The 18409-nt window shown below is 57.6% G+C and overlaps 1 protein-coding gene across 1 annotated transcript; it reads left to right on the top strand.

The window, feature by feature from the left end:
- Positions 1–483: 483 nt before the first annotated feature.
- On the top strand, positions 484–18165 carry SLC9A3R1 (SLC9A3 regulator 1). The gene is made up of 6 exons (XM_044921591.1): positions 484–1179; positions 12507–12668; positions 13514–13667; positions 15710–15750; positions 16945–17034; positions 17270–18165. The coding sequence occupies exons 1-6, from the start codon at positions 718–720 to the stop codon at positions 17459–17461; spliced, it is 1101 nt and encodes a 366-aa protein (XP_044777526.1). The 5' UTR covers positions 484–717; the 3' UTR covers positions 17462–18165.
- The last annotated feature ends 244 nt before the right edge of the window (positions 18166–18409 follow it).

The following is an 18409-nucleotide window of genomic DNA, read 5'->3' on the forward strand; positions in this document are numbered from 1 at the left end:
ACCTAGTCTTACTCGTAAGACTTCTGGGACCCCGCAGCCCCGGAGCTGGAGCGGTTTCCCCGGCAACAGTCGCTCCCCACCCCCTACCCTCCCAACCCCTCACTGTGGTACACACAAGGATTTAGCGAAAGGTCGTTAAAACGTTAGAGTCCTTTATTCGTGGGTTGGCTCTCCTCAATCCCCGCCAAAGGTAGGGAAAACCAGAAGCCTAAGGGCCCCTCCGCCCAGTACTGGGAACGCGCCCCGCCCCCCGCCTCAACTTGGGCCACTTGGTAACAAACACTTCCACTTCCTGAGCCCTCTTTCTTCTCGCGCCGCGGGGCGTCGCGCCGAGCACAGGACCCCGCCCCCGCGCGTTCCCATTGGCCGGCGTCGTTCACCCGGCCCGAGCGCCCCCGTCCTTGGTCTCTGATTGGGCCGCGGTGTCCACACCCTCGGTGTGGCCCCGCCCCCGGAATAAGGGGCTGGAGCGGATTCGAGATCGCTCAGACGCCGCGCTGGGTGGGGATTGGTCCACGCGCCCCTGCTTCAACTCCTCGCAGTTCGCGGCCGCCGCTCGCCGCACACCTGTTCGCTCAGCCCACCCGGCGGCGCGGGGATTCTCTGCAGTGCTTCCTCCCGCCTGCCGGTCCGCAGGGCGGGGAGAAGGGTTGAGCCGTCCCGCCTCCGGCTCCCAACGGGAACCCAAGTCTCACTACTGAGCCGTCGCAGGGCGAGATGAGCGCGGACGCGGCGGCCGGGGCGCCTCTACCCCGGCTCTGCTGTCTGGAGAAGGGCCCGAACGGCTACGGCTTCCACTTGCACGGGGAGAAGGGCAAGGTGGGCCAGTTCATCAGGCTTGTGGAGCCCGGTTCGCCAGCCGAGAAGGCGGGGCTGCTGGCCGGAGACCGGCTGGTGGAGGTGAACGGCGAGAACGTAGAGAAGGAGACCCACCAACAGGTGGTGAGCCGCATCCGCGCGGCGCTCAACGCCGTGCGCCTGCTGGTGGTCGACCCCGAGACCGACGAGCGGCTGCAGAAGCTGGGTGTCCAGGTCCGGGAGGAGCTGCTGCACGCCCAGGACGGGCCCGGGCAGGCCGAGCCGCCGGCCGCCACCGAGGCGCAGGGGGCTGGTGGCGAAAATGAGCCGCAGGCCGCCGCGCCGGAGCCGCACGAAACCGAAAAGAGCCGTCCGGAGCGGGTAAGTGTGGACCCTGACCCGGCGGCGACTGCAAGGGGGTGGGAGGGGGAAGCGGGAGGAGACCCAGGCACCCCTTGGACGTCCAACCCCGCGCCTGCCTCCTCTTTCTGAAACTAGATCCTCGAGGGGGAAACTGCTTCCGCCTACCGACAGGTCGCACTGGCTTGGGGCTGCGTCCCGTTACCCCCACGCTCCTTCCCAGACTGGGCTGGGACCCTGAGCGTCATGCCACCTGCACTTCTTGTCCCTTGGCCTTTGGGAGTGGGAGTGAGGGAGGGCAGCTCAAGGGAGTGCAGTCCCCTTTCCTCGGCTCTGTTGGCGGTGTCGGTTCCCATTCTTCGGATCCCCGCAATCCTTCCCCTCCTCGGCCACCCCACTCCCAGCAGCCCCAGAGGTGCCAGCTTCCTCCCCGGCCCCTGTGGGTGGTAGCTGAAGCTGGGGTGAAGCAACCGCCACGCCGACTTCAAAAAGCTAGAGGAGTAACAACCCCCTTTCCGTCCGGAGCCCCGGCACAAGGAGGGGAGGGGTCGCGGACAGGGTTCTCCATGCACCGCCCCACCCTCGCCGGCTGGTGCGTGTATCATTAACTTCAGCCCGGCTGGACTTCATCCTCCTGAAGTACAGTGTGCCTTTTAAGAGAGGGAGCCCCACCGGCTCAGGGCGATGTGTGGGGGTGGGGTGCGGGGAGGAGGTGCAGAGGCGTCTCGGGGGTGGTGGCGGCTCTGCCACCCAGAAGGATTTATGAGTCTCAGGAATGTGAGGAGTAAGCGCTAGCTTGTATCTGGGAATGGGAGGGGAGGACCTTGGAGGAAGAGAAAGGGCTGGGAGGAGGGTGGGGAGAGAGTGGTCGGGTGTCGCTGGCCATGCAGAAGCCAGGTGAACTCACCAGAGGCAGGTGGTCTTGCCCTGTCATTGTCTGTCTCACTCCAGTCCCAGGACAGCAAGCAGGCTGGTTGCTTTTTTGCCCATGTTTGGTGTTTCCCAAACGGTCCCAGTTTGGATCAGCGCAGTAGGAAAACAGGAGCTGTGATGAGAGCCTTCTGTCCCCAGAGAGTGAAGGGGGAGGCCTTAGGGTGCAGACCGTAGGGAGCAGAGCCTGGGCCTGCCAGGGCCCGTTTAGCTTGCACCAGCCCTCCACCTGGTGGCAGCGTGTGGCAGGAGTGTCCATGATGCCAGCAGAAGCCTCCCTGGACAGAAAGGACACCCTTCAGCCTTAAGGTAGAAGGTGGATCTGGAGAGGACCAGCTGGTTTGGTGGAAGTGAGGTCAGCAGGAGCCCCATCCAGCCAGAGCTGGGTGCTGGGAATACAAGGGCCGCCAGGGTCCCACTTCCTGCCACTGCCAAGCTGGCATTGGCAAGGATGGGGGAGGGGTCGGAGCATCCCTGGCAGGGGTGTGACACCAGGGAGTTGGAACCCATGACCTCTGGTCTCAGGCAGAAATCCAGTTTGAACTTTGTGCTGAGCTGAGTGTATCGATTTGCCATTCCCTTTTTTTTTTTGGACTTTGGCACTGGCACAAGTAACCACCTCCCCACTCCCCATCCCCCGCCAAGATGCCTTTATGTTCAGCTCCTCCCCTTGCCCTTTCATTTTTGTTTTCGGTTTGTTTTTGCTGCTGGGGCAGGAGGATCTGGGAGAAGGTGGAGGATGCCAGGGGCTTGGAGGCTTGACCTAGCATATACACTCCCACCGTACCATCTGAGAAAGCAGCCGAGCTTGACTTTCTCCTTTCAGGTGACCACAGAATCGGATATCCCCAGATGGTGACGGGACATCTGCATTTGTGCGCACTTTGTTAGGCCAGGAGTAGGGAATAGAATACCCTCCAGCCGGTCCTGGGGACGCCATCACCAGGACTCTTGGGGTTTCAGGTCAACAGGCAAGTCACAGAACTTCTCTGAGCCTTCGTTCTCCCATCTGTAAAATGGGGAGTGACACCTGCCTCCTCTAGGATTTTACAAATAGTGGGAAGTACTTGAGCCCCAAGTGGATGCTGAATTGAGCGCCTTTCTGCCCAGGCATTTGTGCGAGGACGCTTTCCTCCTCATGCAAAGCCAGTCCCTCTGGTAGGAAATGCCCATGAAATCTGGTATGGTGGCCATGCAGGTGACCCACCCTGTCACTGAAAAAAAAAAAAAAAGTTAATAAACATAGTAAGACTTTTTCCCTAAAAGGCATCTCATATAAAGAATTTGAGTTTTACTAATTAGTTTTAGCCTGAATTTGTTTGCAAAGTGGAGACTGTTAATGGTATCTTCACTGGTTCTCACAAGTGAAAAAGGTGTTAGGTGGACAAGTGCCACGCAGAGATTGGGTGGCAGGTGACATCTCATTGGGAAGACCAGCCTGGGTCAAGAATCCTACGGGGCAGAGGGTGTGGGGTGGCTGTAATACAGTCTGAGGAGGGGGGGAGGGGACTTCCAGCTGTGCCCACCTGCTCCCTTGGTGGCTTTCCTCACCCCCCCCCCCAGGAAGGATCAGCAACACCCCTGCTCACAGCCCCCACAGTCACAGTGGTGGGTGGGCAGCAGGCCTGAGCCGCCACAGCTGTTTTAGCTGGGCCACCTTGAGCCAAGTGTCTTTTTTTTTTTTAAGATTTTATTTATTTGTCAGAGATAGCGTGAGAGAGAAAGAGGGGGGGGGTTGGGGGGGGTAGAGGGAGAAGCAGGCTCCCCGCTGAGCAGGGAGCCCGATGCGGGGGCTCGATCCCAGGACCCTGGGATCATGACCTGAGCCGAAGGCAGACGCTTAACGACTGAGCCACCCAGTCGCCCCAAGCCAAGTGTCTTAACCTCCGAGGCCTCTGTCTCCTCTTGTGGAAGCTGGAGCGTAGCAGCTGCTACATGGGGTGGGGATTACACGGGCAGGTCTGTAAAGGCAGTAGCTTCGTGCCTGGCACTAAGTTACTGCTCTGCAAACGTCCCTGTTGGTATTTGAATTGGTAAGTATTTCGCTCGTTACATGCCCCCCGCCGCGGGGCAGCTAGCCCTGGACCTGCCCCTCCTTGGGCGAGTGCAGCTGTGTCCGAGCCTGGCGCTCTGTGAACGCTCGGTCGGAGGCCACTGCTCTTGAATAATCAGAAGGTGCTCCACAGCCCTTCCCAATCTGGCAGCCCAACGATACCCATCAGCCTGGGAACCTACTCCACGAGGCACACTCTGCAAAACCACTCACGGCCCGCATAGCCTTACCCTGCAGGCAGAATGAGCGTTTTCTTTGCTCCCCTCCTCGTGTCTGTCCTCTACGTCTTTCATTGCTATGAACACACAATATTCGAATCATCTGTTCATGATCTTGACCCCCTGCAATGGTGAGGAGGGCGAAGGCTGTGGCTGCTTTGTGTTTCTAACCCCCGCGCTGTGCCTGGCACAGAGTAGGGAAGGGCTCACATAATTTTTGAATGAATGAATGCATAACAGCCATTAGGCACCTTTATCCTAATTCATCTCAGTCCAGCACACCTGGGTCTGTTTGTGCCTCAGGCACACCCAGAGATCGAAATTCCGGGCAGAACCTACCCACTCCTTTTTCTTGCCTGCTAGCGTCTTCCATCTGGGGACTAGAAAGCTAAAATTGTCCATTGTTGCCTGCAACTCTCAGCTTCTACCTCTGTGAAATGGGAACACCAGAACCCACCTTGCAGGGTTTTGGGGAGATTTGATGAGATGATAGGAGTGTGTGTGTGTGTCAGTACCCAGCTTGGGGTGCATTCCTGCCAGATCTGACCCTGATCCCAGAGGCAGAAACAGCGCAGGCTGGGATACCTGCCTGGTTCAGTCCATGGAGCGTGTGACTCTTGGTCTCGGGGTCGTGAGTTTGATCCCCACATTGGGCACAGAGCTTACTTAAAAAATAAATTTGGAGTGCCTAGATGGCTCAGTCGGTTGAGCGGCTGCCTTCAGCTCAGGTCATGATCCCAGGGTCCTGGGATGCAGAGCTCCACATGTGGCTCCCTGCTCAGCGGGGAGCCTGCTTCTCCCTCCCTCTGCTCCTCCCCGCCCAGGTCGCTCGTACGCACTCTCTTTCTTAAATAAGTAAAATCTTTAAAATAAATAAATAAAATTTAAATTAAAAGAAAAAGAAACAGTGCGGGCACCCTAGGCAGCAAGGTGGGTGGGTGGGTGGGCAGAATTCACTGGCAGCCTACCAACTTCTTTCCCAGGACAGGCAGGCCATTTCCCACTGGCCAAGTTGGAGTTTGGGAGGGCAGAACAGAGTCTGAGCTGTAGGATGTTTGGATTTTAAATAGACAGGGTATGTGATAGTTTGAGTGTTGGTTCCTTCTCTTAAGCCATATATTTGGGATCTCCTTCTCCCCTGGTTCCTACCTTCAGGTTCCTGTAGAGTTAAATCAATAATTCTGGAGGTAATTCTCTTGGAGACAGAATGGGGCATCCTCCGTATGTCTAGATGCGGGCCGTTCTCTTCCTCTCCAGACTTCCCATCCCATGGGGCCCTAGGGAGGTGGGCGAGCACTTAGGAATTAGTGCTGCAGGCCATTTACAGAGAGAAGCCAGAGTTCTCGACCCCAGTATTAGATGTTCCTCTGCTTTTCGCTGCTCTGAGATGGAGTAACCCGAGCAGGGAAGGAAACTCAGAGTTCTAGTGCAGCCTTGTGCCATAAAGATACTGATGTCCATTTCACGGATTCCCCTGTGACAGCACTGCAAGTTAGGTATTAGTTTCTCCATTTTGTGAGCGGATAGTAATTGTTCAGTAAATGACAGCTGCTATTTGTGTCAGGCAATGTGCTGTGTACTAAACATGCCTTATGTTGGGGTGCCTGGGTGGCTCAGTCTGTTAAAGCATCCGACTGTTGATTTCCGCTCAGGTCATAATCTCAGGGTCATGAGATCGAGCCCCAAGTCTCTCTCTTTCTCTCTCTCAAATAAATAAATCTTTAGAAAAATAAACAAAAAAAATAATATGCCTTAATGTCATTCAATCTACAAAACTGCCCATGAGGCAGATATTAGCCCCCATGGTCTACATGGAAACGGAGGCTTGGCCGGTTCAGGTGGGTGGCCCCAGGGCTCTCAGCTAGTGAGACCTTACCACATGGATGGGGGTTTATCTTGGAACCCGGCCCTCTGACTCCCGTGCCTGCACATCCATTCAGCCACGCTTGAGGGCCTGACTGTCCAGCTGGGTGTCTCTGCCCATCACATTCTGGGCCACATAAGAGCCATCACAGTGGAATAAATTCAGGCTGCTTGCACCAGCTCCTTGGAAGGAAGGGTCCCGGTAGCTTCTGTCTGTAGGGGGTATCCTTCAGCACCACCAGGAAAATGCGTCAGCCCAGAAGTGGCCTGGCTCCTGGCCCCACCCTTCTCCTGTGATGGGCTGGGATCTGGAGTCTGGCCACCAAGTCCCTACCTTACCCCAACCCCCTGAGTCCTAAGAACCCACCCTTGTTGGCTCTGGGCCTTCCTTGTAGCACAAAGGGCCCCCGCTGAAGGCCAACCTTAACTGTTGGCCTTGGCCTTCTTTCACCCCTGGAGTAGGACAACTCACCATGTCCCTGGCCCTCTGGGCAATGTTTGGGTTCCTGTGCCTTAGAAAAGGATGAGCAGCACAGATTCCCTAATTCACTCATTGCTGTGTTATCTGAGGCTAGAGCTCTGACTTCCTAGAGTCAGTCTCCTGCCTCCCCTGGGTGTGTTATAAGGTCATGGTGCCCAGTTCAAGTATGTGTGTGGAAAAAGAAAATAGCAAAGGTCTGTGTATGGGAAGGGTGATTTAGAAACGTGTTTTGCCGGGGGCAGGGGGGCGCCTGGGTGGCTCAGTCAGTTGAGTGTGCACTCATGATTTTCAGCTCAGGTCATGATCTCAGGGTCATGGGATAGAGCTCTTGTGGTGGGACTCCACACTCAGCAGAGAGTCTGCTTGAGATTCTCCCCACTTGCACGTGCATACCGTCCCTAAAATAAATAAATCTTTAAAAAGTAATTTTGGGGCTGACAGCCTAATGATTGAGGGTGAGGCCTCTAGAATATCAGCAGGCCATTGTGGCGCTTAGAGCTTGAAATGTGCTCGTCCCAGTTGAGATGTGCTGGAAGTAAGAAATGCACACCAGATTTTGAAGACTTCCTACGAACAAAAAGACATAAAATATGCTGTTAATAATTCTGAAGTGGGTATGTTGAAATGGTAGCAGTTTGGGCATATTATGTGAAATAAGATAATTATAATTAATTTCTAATTTCTTTTTTACTTTAATGTGACTACTGGGAAATTTTAAATTGCCTACCTGACCGACATTCTGTTCCTATTGGACAGGGCTACTCCCCACCTGAGTTCAGAGCCTGCCTTCTCCTCCCCTCAGCTGTGTACCTGAGCGATTTATGTGATCTTTTTGAACCTGAGTTCCCCCATCTGGGAACCGAGGGCAGGAGTACCTTCCTCACAGGACTATAGTTGGGTTTGAATGAGAAAATGCACAGAAAAGCCTGGCGCGGTCCTTGGCACCCAGTAGGGGCTCAGTAAACATTAGCTTCTAGTTGTTATTTTAATAGAGCCCCAATTACACAAGCTCTCTGAAGGTCTTTGTCCCTCTCAGGACAGCAGTTAAATCCAGTGATTTCTGGGAGGAGGGTGAGGATGCATTGCCTGTGGAGCAGGCGGGCATGGGGCGGCCAGCCTGGATGGTGTCCAGCCAGGCAGCAGCCCACGTACCAGCCTACTCCGTCCCAGGCTTGCCCAGCCCTGGGGAGACCTGAGCCAAACTCCTTCGGGTGGGTCTCTGGCCAGCACCAGGAGAAAAGAACCAGAGGGAGAAGCTGGCTCAGGGCCCCTGCATGGGGCCTGGGAGAAGCAGCTCCCACTTTAGCATAGGTCTCCCTCCCAGATCCACCCAGCTGGGCTCCTGAGAGGGGCCTTCCCACTGAGAAACAGAAAGGACAAGATCAAGGGCTAGAGTAGGTCCTTTTTTGCAAATGGATGTGTCCAACATCCCTCAGTCTGCACAGACCTGGATGGGGAAGGTCCTGTAGGGTGAAGTAAAGCCACACCAGGGCCGTGGGGCATGGGTCAGTGGCCGCCAAGCCTTTTTTTGTACCTCGGGTGAGGAGAGGATGCCTTTAGCCTAGAGCTCAGGACACTGGCCAGCGGTCTGAGCTCCTGGTCACTTCCCAACCTGCCCTGAGGACGGTGCCCCCTTGCTGCCCAGTCACATGTCACCCTCAGGCCAGGCCAGCTCTCGCCGTCCATCATGGCTTCCTTGAAGAGCTAGCACCAGACCCAAGCTTGTGTCTCTAGAGTTCCGTGGAACAACCAAGCTGCCTCCCAGAGCAGCCACCGTTCCCAATGCCCAGCATACCCCATATCCCACCCCCACCAGAACCACTCCCCTGGCCCCCTGTCGCCCACCCCATTGTTGGGGCTGATCTCCCTGGGGCATCAGGCTTCAATCTTATCTGCATAAACAAGAGCCTTTGGCTGGACTGGACTGGGCTGGGCTGGGGGGAGGGCAGTCTTGGGAGGTGAGGGTCACCTCTGTTGTTCCCCTAGCCACCCTGGTGGTCTTCCTGTTCTAACAGCCCATTCCTTCTGGGGCCCAGGGCTGGCTGGCCTTCTGGAAGCAGCCTGGCTGTTTTCTATAGGGCCCATCACCATGACATCGGCCAGGGAGGGGCTGGGCCCAACGGGGCGTTGGCCCCCAGCAGCCCTCCTGCAGGAGGAACAGGGAGCGGCCCTGGGCCTGCTCCCCAGAGACGGGCACTGGGATTAGGGTATCGACTTTCCTCGGCTTTCCAGGTGGTTGCTGGTGGCGCCTATTGAATTCCCCATCCGTCCACTCCCGGGGCTGCGGGGCTGGAGGTGACTGGGCGGCCACTTGGGGCCGGGCTGGGCTCCCTGGGAGAGAAGGGGGAATGGAGGGGACAGCCACGGGGGCCTGTGACAGGACTTGGGACAGCCTGACAACCTGAGGGTGGGAGAAGTCTCCAGGAGAAGAGTCTGGAGGTAGCTCTCTGGCAAGGTCTTTTCTGGAAAGCTTGTCTGGTGTTGCCTGGAAGTGAGACTCAGACCCACCCCGCCCCCCCAGCCACCCCAGCTCCTTTGCACTGTCCTTTGGCCACCATTGCCTCTTGTTCCCTCCTCTTGCTTCCGAGTCTCCACCAGGCTCCTCCCTGAGCAGGTCCTGATTTCTACTTCTGACCTGTCATAGTTACTGAGAGCCCCACCTGGCACTCTGAACGCTCTGAGGCCATGTTCCCCTTGAAGTTGCCTCCCCACTCCCAGCTCTGGACCCCAGAAGGAATGGGCTGTTAGAACAGGACTTTCTATCTGCCCCCTTTCCCTAGAGGCAGGATCCAGACTCTACTTCAGCGCTGGGGGCGCAGGCCCAGGAACAACAGTGGCCAGGCTCTGCCCAGGGACTCCTCCTGCTAGCACCAGCCTCCACCCTGGCTGCTGGGATGGGCTCCTCTGATGGGCTGACTCAGCATCTGGCAGTGACACCTCCTGGAGACAGCTGAGGGAGGGGTGGAGAAAAACAGGCTGGTCTCCTTGGAAGAAGAGAAGTCCCCCCACCTTGGGAAGGGGGGGAGCCCCCAGGGACTTAGGAAGGAGGGAGCTGGATGGGACTCTGTAGGTGTCTTAACATTTCAGGAAACCAGCTGGAGCTTCTTGCCCCCCTGCTCAGCCACCCCCAGAGGGCAATGGAGCAGGTCCCAGTACAGGGGGAAGGGAGCAGTGGGGGAGCTGAGCCCCATTTCCTCCAATCCCCATGGCTTGGGACTGGCAGAGGGGAGCGAGGTTCAAAGCAGGCCCTCCGCCTTTAATGACAGGGCACCAGACGCCACGCAGGGAAGCATGCCCATGCCGAGGATCAGTAAGAGAAGCCTGCGGCCCTGAGACCCAGGCCTGACCGCCAGGCTGCCCCAGCCCAGGCCTGCCCACTGCTGCATCGCTCATCCCAAGCTCAGGCTGGAGCTCTGGCTGCAAGAGGCCTTGAGCACCCGGAAGGAAGGCTGTGGTTTCATCAGCGACCAGCTGCCTCCCAGCAGAGACCGCCACCACTGTGGGAGAGCAGCCCATGTTTATGACTCCCGCTGAGGCCTCCTCCCAGTCTGGACTTGGGTCCTTCGGGGCCAGCCCATGGATGGTGGAAGGAACACAGGGTCCAAGTCAGAGACCTTGTGGGAGCTCCGGCTCCTCCACTGTGAAGCTGGGTGACATCAGGCAGCGGGCTTAACATCTGGACTCTCCGTCTTGAGAATGGGGGTGACCAGCCCCAGCCAGGTTGCTATGGGAAGGCTCTTTGGAATGAGAGGAGGTGGGGAGAAGCAGGGACGTCAGAGCTGCTCGCACCACCTCCCCCCCACCCCCCTGCACGATTCTCCTCCCCACTTTCTCAGGGTGATTGCGGGCTCTGCCTGGCTGGGGCAGAAAGCTGAGCCTGCACGGTGGTGGCAACTGGTCAGACCTGTTCCTGCTCACCTCGGCCTGGGGGAGGGCTGGCGGCTTTGTGGAGGGATTAGCTGGAGGGGAGAAGAGCCTCACTTACTCCCGAACAAGATCCTGTGGGGGCTGCCAGGGGATAAGCAGCAGCACGCAGGGAGGAGGGGGGCCCTCCTAGGATTGCACCCTGCTGACAGGGAGAGTCGGGGAGAAGAGGATGCTTCACAACCACTGGGGCCCCCCTCTGCCCCCCCCTTTTTTTTAATGCTTGCTTCTCTGGCTTTGCTATTGTATGGGGTGAGAGGAGCCTGCTGAAGGAGAAACTAGGGAAGGGCCCAGGGCCTCTGGCCCAGATCAGGATGAACACAGGTCCAGCCATCACCCCTCCTTCCTGTCTTCCTCTCCACACCCCCCACCAACATCCTGAAACACGGAAAGACCTGCCTGGGCAGTTGAAGGAAGGCAAAGTCACCCTTCGGCCACCCCCAACCCCCATGAGAGTGGAGGGGTGGGGAGCCCCAGATGGTAGCTGCCTCCTGGGACTGGCAAGTTGGGGCAGGAGGCCTATAAGCTCTCCTTGACTGCCTCCCTGGCCAGCTCTGCTCCCAGCTGGGGACTGGCGTTTCAGAGCAGCCTGGCCCCCACCCCACCCCCCAGAATCTCCCTTCTCGGATTCATGTGAATATTCTAGTGGCCCCAGCACTGGGAAGGTCTGCATGTGCACAGGGATTTTGAAGTTGTGAAGTGTTCCCACCTGTGTGAATTACCTCACTTGGCCTCACGGCGACCCTGGGACCCTATAATTGAGGAGCCAGAGGCGCAAGAAGGAAATTACTTGCCCCGGGTCATAGAGCTAGTAAGTAGGGAAGCTGACCCTGGGGCCAGGGCCTTGACTCCAGCGTTCACTCATTGCCTGGTGGCCTGGGAGATCACCGGGCGCTAGCTGGATGGCTGCTGCAGCCCTGCCCAGGCCTGGGAGGAGGGGAAGAGGGACCCCCCAAGTCAGGCCTTGGGCTCAAGCTTCTGGCCAAGGTTCCAGTTGCTTGGCCCATGCACACCCAGATTCCCTCCATTGTGTAAATGGGTCCTAGGGCTGCAGTGTCTAAGCTAAGCTGCTTAAGTTGGACCAAGGATGGTGAAAACCATTTTCAGCTGAGTGTCCAAGTGCTGGAGAAAAACCTGCCTAAGCCCTTTCAGTCCCCACTCTGGGCCGTGGCCACAGCCACGCTGGGCTCCCTGCAGCCTAGCCCTGCTTTTCATGGCCCCTTCCCCATTCAGGTTTCCCCAACAGGGCCTTTGGGGTTCTGCTGCTTCCTGTGCCCCCAGCCTTCTGCTGGTGGGGGTCCCTGTCCTGTCCAGGACCCCTGGCTGTGCTTCCCCCGGGTCTGGGGTCATCTGGCCGCCTGCTGCCTTTTGGCTGGGCCATTTGGCTTGGATGGGGAAAAGGCTTTACTATAAACATGCTGACCAGCTTTCAGTAAACACCTGCCCTGTCTCCCCTGCTGCAGAGAACTGGGTACCAAGGGGCCCAGATCCCCAGTCACCCAGCCAGGCTAACAGCAGTGCCACCCCCACCCCAAAGGGGGCCAGACTGAACTTTTACAGGGGAGGGATAAGGTAACAATCAAAATAACACAGTTAACCTTAGACTGTCACAAGGGGAGGGACTTGAGCTAAACTGGTCCCGCTTTCCATTTGCCAGAAGGAGGTAACGGCTTGGATGGGGCACCTGGGCAGTTTGCTACGATGCCAGGTCTTCTGGGTCCCAGCCCAGCATTCTCTCAAATTGCTCTGTGGGATCTCAGCAAACTTGTCTGGTTCCCATGTGTTCCCTGGGGGGGAGGGGGAGGGGTCAGGCACCTGGCAGGGAGGGCGGGACCTAGGATGACGGAGAATGGCCATGGACCCTCCCTTATCCCCACAGCGTGAGCTTCGGCCCCGGCTCTGCACCATGAAGAAGGGTGCCAATGGCTACGGCTTCAACTTGCACAGCGACAAGTCCAGGCCAGGCCAGTTCATCCGGGCAGTGGACCCAGACTCGCCTGCCGAGGCCTCAGGGCTCCGGGCTCAGGACCGCATCGTGGAGGTAACGCTTCTCGCCCTCTTTCCAGGCACCCCCTTCCTGCCTACCTCCACCCAGATAAGCAGTTCCTGGGGCAGCCATCCCACCACCTGCTCCTTCGTTGGCCCAAGGGGTCCAGGTGGCACATAGATCCCAGATGGAGGGAGGGAGGGAGGGAGCCAGAGAGAGGAGAAGCAGGGTGGGTGGGTGGGTGGGCAGGAGGGAGGGAAGGAAGGGTGGTGGATGGTGGATGGACTTCTTTCCTGCCCCCACCTTCTCTGGGTTCTTATTCACTGAGAGACACACACTCAGTGGCCCAGGGTTCACCCAGCCATTCCAGTAGACGTGTGGGGCCGCCCACAGTTTCCTACTGCCTGAGGCCTCCATGCTGGCAGGTGCACTCAGACACTCTTGTGTGGTGCTCAGGAGGAAGGGAAACATGAACCCCGTGCCATGGGCAGGACCCAGAATCTCAGTCTTAGAACCTTAGAGCTAGAACAGCTCTCCCAAGTCTTCTCATTTTACATGGGAGCAAACCACGGTCCAGAGCGGGAAGTCAGACGTAAGTACATAGAAACGCTTGGGCCCATCCCAGGCCTGCCCGATCTTTCCTGTCCTTCTATCACAGCTGTGTTTGTTTAGTCTTTTCTGGATATTTTCTTTGGCTTTTCTCATGGGTCCTGCCTCCTCGTTTGATTGTCAAGCGGGAAGACCACTTGGCTTAGTTCAAGACTCCACAGGCAAGGGTGGGGGGTGCTTCGCATCCCCAGACTGCCAACTGGCCGAGGACACGAAAAGGACGGTTCATACCACCCCCACCTACCCCCCAAAACTGTGCCAGTAACCCCAGCACCCCCCACCCCCCACAGGTGAACGGGGTCTGCGTGGAGGGCAAGCAGCATGGCGATGTGGTGTCTGCCATCAAGGCTGGTGGGGATGAGACCAAGCTGCTGGTGGTCGACAGGGAGACTGATGAGTTCTTCAAGAAATGCAAAGTGATCCCATCTCAGGAGCACCTGAATGGTGAGCAGATGGCAGCCCCCAAGTCAGGGATGTTGGCCAGTGCTAGGTTTTACTGCGTCCCGGGTGAGGCGGGGGCAGCTTCCTGCTTCAGAGCTCCCTCCCTCTCCTTCAGGGGAGGCCAGAAGCGAAGGTTGGGAAAGCAGGGCCTGATGTCAGGGAGGAGGCGGGATGGCAGTGGGTTTCTGCGGACTGCATAGGACAGGGTTAGGCCGGCCCAAGGGATGGCGGGACAGGACGGAGGTACTTATTCCCGGACCAAAGCTGCAGCACCAGAGGGAAGCCTCAGCCCCCAGCCCCTGCACCCTGAGCAGGTTCTCCAGGCAGCGCTCATGCAAGGGAAGGGTTAACTCCAGCTTTGCTTGGTCAGATCAGGAGTCCAGTGACAGGGGCCCAGTGCCTCCCCTCCCTTCTCAGGTTGTCTTGGAAACCCAGGCTCACTGGCTCTAGACAGCAGTGGGTCCCTCCTTGGTCCCTGGGCTCCTGCCCTCCCCATCCCCCATATCACGCTGGCACCTCCCCCTGCCCAAGCCCCAGCCAAACAGGGCCAGGCTACTGCCCAAGGGCAGGGAGGAGTTAAAGCTCTTCTCCCTGGTCTGGACTTTCTCCCTGGAAAGTTGGGGGGGGGGGGGGGGGGATGACCTCTTTGGACTTTGCAGTGGGTGGGGCCTCCTTAAAGGTGTCAGGGTTTTATTTTGTAGGGGGGTGATCCACCTAAAGGTCCTGCCACAGACTTAAGATTCCTAGGTGGAGGGGTCAGGTGGAAGCTGACTCCAGGCATGGAAGGTGGGGCACCACCTTACCCTTGTTTCCCAAGTTCACAGAAACCAGAGAACTCAGATAGTGGCTTTCTTAAGTGAGGGGGAAACTGAGGCGCCCCGAGAAGCCCCAGCCTTGCTCTTGGCCACATGGTGTGGGGAAGACAGCTGAGATCTGGATTCCACACAGCTTCTCAAATACCTTCCCCTGAGGCCTCCAGCATCCTTCCCCCACCTACCCCTAAGAAATCAGCCCTCAGACATTCCTTCTTATCTCTCTGGCTGGGTGGGATGGGCCGCCAGTGATTGTAGCCTTCAGGCTGGAGGAGCCACACAGGGAACGGCCTGAGGGCAAGTCTCCTCCCCAGGTATCTGGTGGTGGGGGGGGTCCTCCAGGCTGCCCTCCGCTCCTCCCAGCAGCCTGGGGCAGGGGGGAGTGGGTGAGGGTCCCTGTATCCCAGCGAGCCCCAGCCCAGCCAACTGTGGGAAGAGGGTGGGTAGCAATGGGGAGGAAATGTGACAGTCAGGTAAGCCCCACGTCCAGGCCAGCCGGAAAGATGCGTGTTCATCGTAAACTAAGAGTTCAGAAGAAACCCACCCAGGCTGGCCAGCCCCAGAGGTGGAACGGTCCTGCCTTACAGCCAGGTGGGGCCCCTACCTGAGCGAGCCCAGTGAGGGGGACCCCAGGCTGGTGTTCTCTCCTTCTGAGCACCCACTCACCCACACATTGGCAAGCAGGAGTGGGGATTTTCTTCTCCTTCAGCTGAGGCAGGTACTAACCAGAATCTGGGGTGTGGTTCCAACTCTGGTGACGCTTCTTCTAGGAAACATCAGGCTCTGGTGCCAGGCCTGGGGATCTGCATTTCTAACAAGCTTCCCAGGTGATTCTCAGGCAGCCAGCCGGGAATTTCCTCCCCCTCTAGGACAGTGGTTTTTCCAAATTGCTCATTACCCATCCGTGGTTCGCAAGATCAACTTAATAGGCAGAGACTAGCATACTTCTTTAAATGAAATTGAGTTGAAAGTACTGGAGAGCATTACGAGGTAGTAAGGGTCAATGTCATTTTGTGAAACTTGTTACACGCAGTCTGTGTGTGTGCTGGGTCATCAGAATGTCAGCAGTACTTCCCGAGGGTTGCAGTCAAGAGACCTAAACACTGATGTAGGGCACAAGGTCTAATTATGGCCCAAACCCCAAAGCTCTCCCTCCTCTCTGGGCGCTACTCCATCCGTATTCCCCAGAGCTTCTGGACTCACCTCTGCTGTTTTGTTTTTTTCCCTTCCTAGGTCCCTTGCCTGAGCCCTTTACCAACGGGGAGATTCAGAAGGTAAAGGCAGACCCTCTAATGCTTCTCTGGCTCTCAAGCCAGGGGCTGCAGGAGAAGGGTGGAAGGTGGCATGGTTGGGACAAGGACGGCGGTCTGGCTCAGGTTGAAACTCCCGTTTCCAAGCTGCTCCCTCCTGAGCTCCAAGCTCTGTAACTGCCGGTGCACCCCTCAACCCCCGTGTAGAGCCAAGGCAGTTGGGAGGGAGAGGCCTAGCCAGGCCCCTCTGCAGCCCGCCATCCTGGTGACAAGCCCCGCCTTCAACTCCCCACCGTACAGAAGAGGCCATTCTTCCCCCCAAGAACAGAGCTTCAGTGTCTGGACGCACTGCCTGGGCCCTGCTACTTCCAGTCTGGGTTGGGAGAACAAAGCCCCTCCTCCCCTCCTCCCTGGGCTGAGGGGAAGAGAAGGCAGTGGAGGCTGGGGAAGAGATGGTGGGGCCTGGTGCCAGCTGAGGCCGCAGAGGAAGCCAGGCGGAGGCTGAGCACCAAGCTGAAGCCTTGGCCAAGACCTTCACTCTGGGACAGGCTGGCGCAGAGTCAGACCACAGAGCTGGAGCTCTCTGAAGGGTCTGCTCAAAGGGCTCCCATCCCCAGGGGCCACTGTGGGAGTGGGGGGGGGGGGTGGCCCTGGGCCACCTGAACCTTCTGTCACTCCATCTGTGGGCCTAGAACTCTCATTCCCCTTATTCCTTCAAAGCCCTTCTTAGCTGCTTTGAGGTTAAGGTTTCAAGATTCCTGGGGTCAAGTCCAAGGAAACACGTGGGCTGCAAGAAATTCAAGGAGTATCACACAGTTCCCTGTGCCAAGCAGAGGCCCTCAGTATCTCCACACTCCATGAAGCCCCTCCATGGTCACTGGCCCAAAAGGCTAGTCAACACTGAAGGCTACTTTGGGAGGGCTGGGGAGTTGGGGGGGGCTTGTGAGCAATTCAGTTAATCCCACAGTGGTCCCTCCCACCTGGGTGGTGGAACCAGGCTGCCCTCTGATCCTTAGAGGAATGTAAAACAGCAATCCCCAAGCCCCCCCCACCCCCCCCTCCCCGGCAGACTCAGGCAGTGGGGCTTTGGGGTCGATGGGAAAGGCTTGAGTGGAGCTTCTCAGACCGAGGCACCTGTCTTCCCTGGGAACACCCTTTCTCGTTCAGGACTTCCCCACCCCATCCCTTGCCCACCCACACCCTTCCTCTTTGTGCCAGGAGAACAGTCGTGAAACTCTGGCCGAGGTGGCCTCCGAGAGCCCCAGATCAGCCCTGGCAAGATCCATCTCCAGTGACACCAGTGAGGAGGTAGGCTGCCAGCTGGGCGGACAGAGGGTTGGCACTGGGTTACAGGAAGCCCATTCCCAGGCCACACTCATTCCTGGCACACCAGCCTGCCTTGGAGGTCACATGCTATGCCACATTCTGTCCTTGTGACCTGGCTTCCCTGGGCACTGCCCCAAGGGAGCCACCTTGCCGAGGCTGAGGACCAGGACGCCTGGCCAGGCGCTGACTCCTGCCCTCTGCCGCTGCCTCTTTGCAGCTGAATTCCCAAGACAGCCCCAGGAAACAGGACTCCACGGCACCCTCGTCTACCTCCTCCTCCTCCGACCCCATCTTGGACTTCAACATCTCCCTGGCCGTGGCCAAAGAGCGGGCCCACCAGAAGCGCAGCAGCAAGCGGGCCCCGCAGATGGACTGGAGCAAGAAAAATGAACTCTTCGGCAACCTCTGAGCATCCTCCCTCAGGCACCTGGCAGGGCCTGGCCAGCCCCCAGGCCCCAACCCAGCTCCCTCACCCTCCTCCCCACTCACTCCGTCTCCCCCCCCACCCCACCCCCAATCGACACACAAATCAGCACCAGCATCCCCCCTCCCCCGCATTGGGTGAATCTGATTTTTTTAGAACTATGCTCTTTCCTTACCTCTGGGAAGGTGAATGTGTTTCCATCCTGCCCCAATCAGAAAGCAGACTCTTTCCTGATCCTCCTCACTGAGTGCTTCAGCCCCTTGCCACTCCCCAGGGACATCACTGGAACCCACACCAAGCAAGACCCGGTGAGAGGTCCTGTTCCCTCGCGACCCCAAGTGATGATGGAGTCCAGGGTTGATCAAGGACTTCATATGACAGCAACAGCATCGTGGAATGGACATGGGTCCATCATCCTTGAGCTGTGGCTTGGGCATCTTATTTTTGTTAATTTGATTTTTTTTGAGTGCAGTATCAGAGTTTAGAGGGATTTTTTATTTCCTTGATTAACATGATTTCCCAAGTTGTTGCATCCAGGACATAGCGGCAACCTCAGCCTTAAACTTTGTTTCTGCTCCTACCCTGGAGCCCCAGGCAGCATCAGAGGGTCTAACCCCTGCCCAGCCACCCTATTGTAAGGAAACTCCATCAGAAATTCAACTGGCTTCCAAACTCCCTCAGCCTCTGTGTCTTCTTTTAGAGCTCTGGGTGTTCCCAGGGTAGCCTCTGGCTGAGAGGGTGGGGTACAGCTGGAGGGGAGGACAGTCCAAGCTTCTTGGACTCCATGCGGGGGGAGTAGAACGTGGGCAGCTGTGTTCACAGGGCCTTGGGCCCCATAGCTGCCTGGGCTTTGCACAAGTCCCATGAGAATAGGACCTGCCCAGCTCCTGGATGCATGCAAGGCTGCCCCCGAGAAATCTTTATTGTAGGAAG

Source organism: Neomonachus schauinslandi, chromosome 15 (genome assembly GCF_002201575.2).
Source record: "Neomonachus schauinslandi chromosome 15, ASM220157v2, whole genome shotgun sequence".
In the NCBI taxonomy this organism is placed as follows: domain Eukaryota; kingdom Metazoa; phylum Chordata; class Mammalia; order Carnivora; family Phocidae; genus Neomonachus; species Neomonachus schauinslandi.

Excerpts from the sequence above, each read along its gene's own strand:
- SLC9A3R1 (XM_044921591.1), top strand. The coding sequence starts at position 718 with ATGAGCGCGGACGCGGCGGCCGGGGCGCCTCTACCCCGGCTCTGCTGT. Across the intron at positions 15,751-16,944 it reads CCAACGGGGAGATTCAGAAG|GAGAACAGTCGTGAAACTCT; the intron begins GTAAAGGCAGAC and ends TCTTTGTGCCAG. Across the intron at positions 17,035-17,269 it reads CCAGTGACACCAGTGAGGAG|CTGAATTCCCAAGACAGCCC; the intron begins GTAGGCTGCCAG and ends GCCTCTTTGCAG.